At 41.6% G+C, this 10,245-nt stretch overlaps 1 protein-coding gene across 1 annotated transcript; it reads left to right on the top strand.

Moving 5' to 3' along the window:
• Window positions 1–351: 351 nt before the first annotated feature.
• LOC122923276 (kinesin-like protein KIF22) lies at window positions 352–9,214 on the top strand. The gene is made up of 3 exons (XM_044274060.1): window positions 352–523; window positions 596–805; window positions 9,074–9,214. The coding sequence occupies exons 1-3, from the start codon at window positions 377–379 to the stop codon at window positions 9,212–9,214; spliced, it is 498 nt and encodes a 165-aa protein (XP_044129995.1). The 5' UTR covers window positions 352–376.
• Window positions 9,215–10,245: the final 1,031 nt, after the last annotated feature.

Here is a 10,245-nt window from a genome sequence, read left to right as displayed (position 1 = left end):
TACTTAAGTCAGCCTGTAAACGGTGGAGCACCATCTTATGGTCAATTTTGATATTATCTTTGTATTCATTTGTATGCCATTTATACTGCTTATATTTATAATAAATTATATTTTGTATAATTAATTGCACCCTGTTTCATTAGCTGCACAAATTAACTTTAGATCTCATCAATAAAAGAACTGGCGTTTATATGTCCGCCAATTAAATTTTCATTTTTTATTTTTTTTGTTTTTCATAAAATATGGAATCATATTTTTATGGTTCCATATCTTATATAAAATAAATACCCGACAGTATGTAGTGTCCTGGAGGTCCACTTTATTGAAGTCCTGGACTCTGTATAACAAGTCATCTTTTCCAGGTAAGACCCACACAATGCTGGGGAGCCCAAGCGAACCGGGTGTCATACCACGAGCTGTGAGAGGCCTGCTGCAGATGACTCGGGAGGCAAATTATAAGCTTGAGGAGGAGAACTGGAGCTACTCAATGACCATGTCCTATGTGGAGATCTATCAGGAGAAGGTGGGTCCCTGCGTGCTGCCCTGCCAGAGATTATCCATATCTGCGAGAACTGTCTAACATCTGTCTTCTCAGGTGATGGATCTTCTGGAGCCCACGAACAAGGCCCTTACAATCCGAGAAGACAAAGACCACAATATCCTCATCCCGGGGGTAACTCAGAAGACCATCAACACCTTCTCAGACTTTGATGAACATTTCATTACTGCAACCCAGAACCGCACAGTGGCCTGCACCAAACTGAACAACCGCTCCAGCCGTAGCCACGCTGTGCTGCTCATCAAGGTGAGAGGGGGGGGGGAGGGATAGAGTTTGCTGTTCCCTGGATTGTCAGATAACTGGTGTCTCCACCTTCAGTCTTCTGTAGTAATTCTGCATCTTAGGGTTCATGTCGGGCTGCAATGCACAGGCACTGGCCGTGTGCCCACCGCTTGCGGATACATTCACTTGAATGGGTCCGCGATCCACAAGATTAAGTCATGTTCTATTTTTTGGTGGTGTAGAAGCACAGACTGAGATCCCACAGAAGCGCTCCATAGTGCTTCAGTGGGCTTCCATATCTTACGGACCCATTTGCTTGAATCTGTGATACAGCACACACGGCCGGTGCCTGTGTATTGCGAACCCGCTGTTTGTGGGCTGCATGAGCCCTTAAAGGGCTTCTGTCACCCCACTAAACGCATATATATATATTTTTTGTCTACTTATAATCCCTATCCTGCCATATTACCATACATTATGTTAATTTTCGTTCAGTAAATTTAGCCAAAAACGTACTTTTATGATATGCTAATTACCTTTCTACCAGCAAGTAGGGCGTCTAACTGCTGGTAGCAGCCGCAGAAAACCGCCCCCCTCCTTGTGTTGATTGACAGGGCCAGCCGCGATCTCCTCCGGCCGGCCGGCCCTGTCAGCATTTCAAAAATCACACGCCTGTGTTGATTCGGCGCAGGCGCTCTGAGATAAGGAGGCTCGCCTCCTCAGCACTCCCTCAGTGCGCCTGTGTTATTATTGTCCCACCCTCTTTCTCTACAATAATAACAGAAAGAATAAGAACAAGAATCAGAAACAAGACATTTCGAGTATTTTAGAATACTCCGTCTCCGGGGTATCCTCTATTGGCAGTGATTTTATATTTTACATATTTTTATGTGGTTGTCTTTTTAAAGCATTATACATTATATATTATTTTGGATAATTCTGTAATTAAGTTAATTCTGTACTAAATTAACTTTCTATCGCAGATGGTTGTATTGAATGTGGTCTGCAAAATATACATAGATATTATGGACATATATCTATATTTATATGTGTATATACATTGTCACATTATTATATATATTTTAGTATATATTTTAAAGTCTGATGAGATAGTAATATTATAGAGAAATCGCAAACAGATGGGAACAAAAGACGCAGTAAGTTATTAAAAACCGCATATAAAATGCATAATGATTCAGATAATTGAATAAAGCGGATTTTCGTCCAGATTTTCATTAATGCCAGGTGAACTATAAAAGGAAGTGACATTTGAATGGGGGTTGAGCCACTGAGGAAGGGGAGAGAGGTCCCTGAAACCCGTCTGGCAGAGTTCACCCCCATACACAAAGATCCGGACCTAGTGCACAGGACTAAAGGACCAAACTTAACTTTGGAGCGCTCCATACAAAGTTATCGGCACGTAAGACCAGACTGAGCAGCAAATCCCGCGAGACACGTACCACGTGACGCGGAAGTCTCGGTCGAGGACGCTAAGCAGGAAGACGCTGGCAGTGAGTAGCAAGTCCCGCGAGACACGTATCACGTGACGCGGAAGGCTAGGCCGAGGACGCCAAGCAAGAAGACGCCGGCAGTGAATGGTGAGTGGAAATTTCAGCGGCGTCCCCGATATTATAGGGGAAATTACCATCATACGCCCTACCATCAAAACCACACACAATAACTACACCAGACCAAATCAAGGTCCTGCATCGGACTATATTGTTCGGCCACGTCATCCCCGATACAGGGAGTATTACCTAAGACACACAGAGTCATTGTATGAAACGGACATTTATTCCAACTTCTCCAGTCCTATACCTGGATACATACCTCGATAACGTATTGTGCTATTATAAGCCAAATTTGTTAGAAGAATAGATATCTGCACATCACGTGCAGCCTGCACCAGTGTGCATAGCATCTGCGATTTTTGCACAGGACTTAATTATATTTTTATTACTGTATTTTATTATTGTATTTTATCTTCATGTGTGTTTTTAGTGCATATTAATATTGCTGTAATAAATTGCTACTGTCTGTGTGAACCCACATATCTGAGTGCCAGTCTTACATTTTTTATCTTTAAAAACCTCTATACTGATCAGTTTTTTGATTAGAGCACCAGTACCATACCATAAAGAAGGTGAGCTATCCACTCCATTGTTATCACATTTTATCTTTCACCCATTCGTGGATTTAGCTCCCTTCTCTATTGTAGTATGGATATGTGGAATCACATTGAACTCAAAAAGCAAAAAGCAGATGCTTTTACATTTGAGTCAGAGTTACATAATATTGAAGCTAAATCAAATAATGAATTGTTCAGAGAGTTAGAACATTTGGTATTGAAACAGCTCAGGCAACACTGGGAGATAAAATCATTACGCCAATACCTAGAACAGAATCAGATTCCAAAGGGTCTAAGGCTAAACAAAAAACCTGCACAGGACCTGTATGGTGAGGATTTTATCCTAGAATGGGAGAATCTTCTCCATACACAGTCTCGTACCTTAATGGAACTCATCATTAAGAGACGAATACAGATTTTGGGATCCCTAACAGATAGTATTAATCAAATGAGAATTAAAATAGACCAAATACCTAAAGACAGCACTTATAATATATGGCAAGAAAGAATTTGCAAGAGTTTAGATAGAGCAGAATCAGAAATAATTGCAAAAAAAAGTAAGAAATATAGTAACGTTATGAAACCAGCTAACAGAAATGAGAACCATGGTAGTAATGATGAGATATTGGATGAGATTTCAACAGAACAGATAAGACCCAACATTCCAATCAGAAATAGATTCGAAACACTTGCACAGCAACCTTTTTTAGACAGGACTCCCCCACACCACTCACCAAGGACTAAACACCGACAACCACGATCCCCGAATCACAACAGGAGAGCACATACCCCACAACGTCACCCGTACAACTTAAGACACAATCATCAACAAGACAGGCAGGATTCACATCAACATCACTCCCCCACACATACACGTACTCAAGGACAGAGGGATTACCAAGGAACATCACTAGTACACAAACCGAGAGAGATTCAAAACATTCCATACCACAATTATCAAACAAGAGGAAGAAGGTTAGAAGGGGAAGGAAGAAGACACAATTACTAACACCATCACTAGATACAGACGTGGACAAAATTGTTGGTACCCTTTGGTCAATGAAAGAAAAAGTCACAATGGTCACAGAAATAACTTTAATCTGACAAAAGTAATAATAAATTAAAATTCTATAAATGTTAACCAATGAAAGTCAGACATTGTTTTTCAACCATGCTTCAACAGAATTATGTAAAAAAATAAACTCATGAAACAGGCATGGACAAAAATGATGGTACCCCTAGAAAACACAGAACATAATGTGACCAAAGGGACATGTTAATTCAAGGTGTGTCCACTAATTAGCATCACAGGTGTCTACAACCTTGTAATCAGCCATTGGGCCTATATATATGGCTCCAGGTAATCACTGTGTTGTTTGGTGATATGGTGTGTACCACACTCGACATGGACCAGAGGAAGCAAAGGAAAGAGCTGTCTCAAGAGATCAGAAAGAAAATTATAGACAAGCATGTTAAAGGTAAAGGCTATAAGACCATCTCCAAGCAACTAGATGTTCCTGTGAGTACAGTTGCACATATTATTCATAAGTTTAAGATCCATGGGACTGTAGCCAACCTCCCTGGACGTGGCCGCAGGAGGAAAATTGATGACAAATCTAAGAGACGGATAATCCGAATGGTAACAAAAGAGCCTAGAAAGACTTCTAAAGAGATTCAAGGTGAACTTCATGCTCAAGGAACATCAGTGTCAGATCGCACCATCCGTCGTTGTTTGAGCCAAAGTGGACTACATGGGAGACGACCAAGGAGGACACCATTGTTGAAAACGAATCATAAAAAAGCAAGACTGGAATATGCCAAACTACATGTTGACAAGCCACAAAGCTTCTGGGAGAATGTCCTGTGGACAGATGAGACAAAAATCGAAGTTTTTGCCAAGGCACATCAGCTGTATGTTCACAGACGAAAAAATGAAGCATATCAAGAAAAGAACACTGTCCCTACTGTGAAACATGGAGGAGGCTCTGTTATGTTCTGGGGCTGCTTTGCTGCGTCTGGCACAGGGTGTCTTGAATCTGTGCAGGGTACAATGAAATCTCAAGACTATCAAGGAATTCTAGAGAGAAATGTACTAGCCAGTGTCAGAAAGCTTGGTCTCAGTCGCAGGTCATGGGTCTTGCAACAGGACAATGACCCAAAACACACCGCTAAAAACACCCAAGAATGGCTAAGAGGAAAAAATTGGACTATTCTAAAGTGGCCTTCTATGAGCCCTGACCTCAATCCTATTGAGCATCTTTGGAAGGAGCTGAAACATGCAGTCTGGAAAAGGCACCCTTCAAACCGGACACAACTGGAGCAGTTTGCTCATGAGGAGTGGGCCAAAATACCTGCTGAGAGGTGCAGATGTCTCATTGACAGTTACAGGAAGCGTTTGATTGCAGTGATTGCCTCAAAAGGTTGCGCAACAAAATATTAAGTTAGGGGTACCATCATTTTTGTCCATGCCTGTTTCATGAGTTTATTTTTTTACATAATTCTGTTGAAGCATGGTTGAAAAACAATGTCTGACTTTCATTGGTTAACATTTATAGAATTTTAATTTATTATTACTTTTGTCAGATTAAAGTTATTTCTGTGACCATTGTGACTTTTTCTTTCATTGACCAAAGGGTACCAACAATTTTGTCCACGTCTGTATAACAGATGATCAAACAAATATTATCAATTTAAGCAGTACAGTTTTGACACAACCACAAATTTCCCTGCTAAATAAAGGATTGAAGTTTGCCCCTAGTGCACAATTGGATAAATTTAATACATATATAGGAATCCAGAAATTTATTAAAAATCTTTGCCTTAAAAAATATTTTATAAAAAACCCAATAATGGTGAGTGCCCAAGTAGTAGACAGTTTTAGTCACACAGATTTGAAGAATAAGTCAAAAAAGTTTCCAAGAAACGAGATAGGTCCTGAGATCGGTAGCTTCCAAAAAAATGTGGAAGCAGACCTTAGAAAAATGAAAGATAAAAAATATTATAAAAAGAATCTGTGTAATAAAGAGATAGCCGCCATAAAGGAGCTTCAAAAAAAATGAAAAGATAACCATACGCCCCGCGGACAAAGGCGGGGCAATTGTAGTTTTGGAGACCACAAAATATAAAGAAGAATGTATAAGACAGCTTTCAGACGTCTCAACATATGAAAAACTGAAAAGCGATCCATCCCAAAGGTTCCAGGAAGAATTACAGAATTATTGCCATAGAGGGTCCCAGATGGGCATACTGTCGAATCAGGAACTCAATTTTATTATGGGGACGCCCGGACGGCTCCCAGTCTTTTATTGCCTTCCTAAGGTACATAAGGATATGGAGAGCCCTCCGGGCCGCCCCATAGTATCAGGGATAGGATCTTTAACATCGAACCTTTCTAGATATATAGACGTATGGCTACAACCCCTGGTAAAAAAGACAACATCGTATTTAAGAGACACGACCCAGATTATAGGGATACTAGAGGGTCTCACTGTGGAACCAGACTGGATAATGGCAACATTAGATATCCAGTCATTATACACAGTGATAAATCATGAACAAGGGATAGAGGCAATTGGACTACAATTACAGAAGGACAAGTCATTAAAATTGGAACAAACTAACTTTATTTTAGAAGGTATCAGACATATTTTGCAGCATAATTATTTTTATTTTGAAGACAATTATTATTTACAAATTAGAGGGACTGCCATGGGCACCAGGTTCGCCCCCAGTTATGCAAATTTGTTCCTGGCTCAGTGGGAACAAACTGCTATTGATCCACACCGTGGGGGCGACCTGGTGCTCTGGCTTCGTTTTATAGACGATGTGATTTTAATTTGGAAAGGAAGTTTTACATTCGTTTATTACTACACTAAATAGAAATGATTTTAATCTTGTATTCACTGCCAATGTGGGTTCTGTGGACACGGAGTTTCTTGATTTATCAATAACAAAAGAAGAGAATAAATATATATGTAAAACATATCAGAAACCATCCACAAAAAATTCATTCATTTTGCATTCAAGCTGTCACTTGCCCAGTTGGCTACTCAATGTCCCATTCGGACAGTTCCGAAGACTTAAACGGAACTGTACCGAAGACGAGCAATTTGATAAAGAAGCCTCCGTTATGAAAAAGAATTTCATGACAAAACAATACCCAAGCTTGATATTAGAGGATGCCCTGGAAAAAGTGAAAAAAAGATACCTAGGAATTCCCTCCTAACAAATAAGGTTGTTCAAAAAACTCAACAGGAACCTCAATTTAGGATTATACTCCCTTTTAAACACACAATATAGAAACATCAAAGAAATAATAAAAAAACATTGGCACCATCTATTACAAGACAAAACATTGGGGACCCTTGTACCGGTGAGACCTCAGATCACCTTTACAAGAGCTCCCAATTTGGGGATTAAAGTGGCCCCATCTATTAAAAATAGAACAACGAAAACACCAGGAGCCAACAATTGGATGAGCCTGGATGGCTTCTATAGATGTGGACATTGCGCCGGATGTAAGGTCACAAAAGCCCCCAGGAATATTAAAAAGATAGAATCAACACAAAACACTTTCTCCTGGGAAATTAGACAATTTTTGACCTGTAATTCCACCAGCGTGATATATCTTGTCCAGTGCCCTTGTTCCAGGCAATATATAGGGAGAACCAAAAGGACGTTGAAGGTGAGGATCTCCGAACATGTGTCCAACATAAAAAAAGGGTATTTGAAACATTCGCTTTCAAAACATTTTAAGGAGGCACATAACCAAGATCCGACGGGATTAACCTTCATGGCCCTGGAAAAGATAGAGACACACTGGAGAGGAGGGAGACACATTGAAAAAATGTCCAGGGCAGAATCCCGATTTATATACGAGTTTGGAAGTCTATTACCCACAGGCTTGAATGCAGAACTAGAAATTTTTGGTTTCCTCTAGATTATGGGGGGTGTGCCCTCCATCCAATGGGAGATCAGATGTTTGGCCATTTAGTGGCACTCTGATTTCCCCTTGGAGGCGGGCCCACCCTCTTTCTCTACAATAATAACAGAAAGAATAAGAACAAGAATCAGAAACAAGACATTTCGAGTATTTTAGAATACTCCGTCTCCGGGGTATCCTCGATTGGCAGTGATTTTATATTTTACATATTTTTATGTGGTTGTCTTTTTAAAGCATTATACATTATATATTATTTTGGATAATTCTGTAATTAAGTTAATTCTGTACTAAATTAACTTTATATCGCAGATGGTTGTATTGAATGTGGTCTGCAAAATATACATAGATATTATGGACATATATCTATATTTATATGTGTATATACATTGTCACATTATTATATATATTTTAGTATATATTTTAAAGTCTGATGAGATAGTAATATTATAGAGAAATCGCAAACAGATGGGAACAAAAGACGCAGTAAGTTATTAAAAACCGCATATAAAATGCATAATGATTCAGATAATTGAATAAAGCGGATTTTCGTCCAGATTTTCATTAATGCCAGGTGAACTATAAAAGGAAGTGACATTTGAATGGGGGTTGAGCCACTGAGGAAGGGGAGAGAGGTCCCTGAAACGCGTCTGGCAGAGTTCACCCCCATACACAAAGATCCGGACCTAGTGCACAGGACTAAAGGACCAAACTTAACTTTGGAGCGCTCCATACAAAGTTATCGGCACGTAAGACCAGACTGAGCAGCAAATCCCGCGAGACACGTACCATGTGACGCGGAAGTCTCGGTCGAGGACGCTAAGCAGGAAGACGCTGGCAGTGAGTAGCAAGTCCCGCGAGACACGTATCACGTGACGCGGAAGGCTAGGCAGAGGACGCCAAGCAAGAAGACGCCGGCAGTGAATGGTGAGTGGAAATTTCAGCGGCGTCCCCGATATTATAGGGGAAATTACCATCATACGCCCTACCATCAAAACCACACACAATAACTACACCAGACCAAATCAAGGTCCTGCATCGGACTATATTGTTCGGCCACGTCATCCCTGATACAGGGAGTATTACCTAAGACACACAGAGTCATTGTATGAAACGGACATGTCTGATGCACAACGCTCACAGGAACCATCACCCAGCTTTCCCAGAGTTTTGCTTGGGTTGTTGTATTTGGATGTTTTTTATTGTCTTTATGTGAATTCCACAGGAAACCCCCACAGGCTGCGAGAACATGCCTGGCTGGGAGTTGACTCTGCGGACAGATCTGCTCCAGAATGGCCGAGAGAAGCTTCTGAATCTGCTGAATGAAGGCTCGATAACAGAGCTCAAGTCCTTGCAGAAGATTTAAGACAAGAAGGCCAAGCTCATTGTGGGTTGGAGGGAGGTCAACGGCCCATTCAAAAACGTAAGTGAAAGGTTGTGTATGTGGTATTGTATGGCACAAGGGAATCCTGAATGAATGGCGCGGTGGATGTCATCTGGTTCAGGTCTGAGGGATTTTGGAACTTTGTCATTGTCCATTTTAGGGTAATTGACTTAGGGCTAACCGTATGACACTGGCTGCGGAGGAGGGTATTTTCTGTGTAGGTGTCGGGATTCGAACCCGTGACCAGCCACATCCCAGGCAGTAGCCCTGCTTACTAGGCTACCATCCTCTCTGGACATTCCTCCCTGAAACCTATTAGTTAACCTCAGTCTTGCCAAGCCTTGCTCATCACCCTTGATTCCCCACACCTGGTACTTCCCTATATAAGTCCAGCCCCTTGCACTCTAGCTTGCTGATTATTGAGCTCCTGAGCCTTGATCAAGCTTCTCCTCATCTGTTGCTCTTGCTACTGCTGGAAGTCCACTGCTGACCAGGAATTGCCTACCGACTACTCTTCTGCCTTATCCCTACCTACTGAACTGCTACCACCGTTGCCATCCGGATTGTCTGACCACGCTTACTACCTGCCTGCGGTCCTTGCCACTGCGCTCCACTCCTACCTCCAGCCAGCGGTCCTCTGACACAGGTGAGCCTGTAGGACTGTTACAGAATAATCAGCCACACTATGGAGTCCGCAATGGCCACTCTGCGTAAGCAGGTCTCTGAACTTCAAGAATTTGGTACTACATATCAGGAGAAATTTGCCCAGCTCCAAGTCGTAGTCCAAAGCCAACAGAGCGAGATTATTGAACTACAGAGGCAACTCCTGGACGTCCGCGGCACGGCTGCAGACACCCGCATGCCACTCCCACCAAGATTCGGCGGTGATAGACGTCAGTATCGGGGGTTTCTAAACCAATGCCGCATCTATTTTCAGATGTACCCGGCCCCCTTCACCACCGAGAAGAAGAAGGTGCTATTCATGGTCAATCTCCTGACGGATGAAGCATTAG

The sequence above is a fragment of the Bufo gargarizans genome, unplaced genomic scaffold (assembly GCF_014858855.1).
Source record: "Bufo gargarizans isolate SCDJY-AF-19 unplaced genomic scaffold, ASM1485885v1 original_scaffold_1426_pilon, whole genome shotgun sequence".
Lineage (NCBI taxonomy): Eukaryota > Metazoa > Chordata > Amphibia > Anura > Bufonidae > Bufo > Bufo gargarizans.
This window is presented reverse-complemented; position numbering and strand designations above follow the sequence as displayed.

Coding starts and splice junctions, on each gene's coding strand:
- LOC122923276 (XM_044274060.1), top strand. CDS start 377: ATGCTGGGGAGCCCAAGCGAACCGGGTGTCATACCACGAGCTGTGAGA. Junction 524..595: donor TGGAGATCTATCAGGAGAAG/GTGGGTCCCTGC, acceptor CTGTCTTCTCAG/GTGATGGATCTTCTGGAGCC. Junction 806..9,073: donor ACGCTGTGCTGCTCATCAAG/GTGAGAGGGGGG, acceptor TGAATTCCACAG/GAAACCCCCACAGGCTGCGA.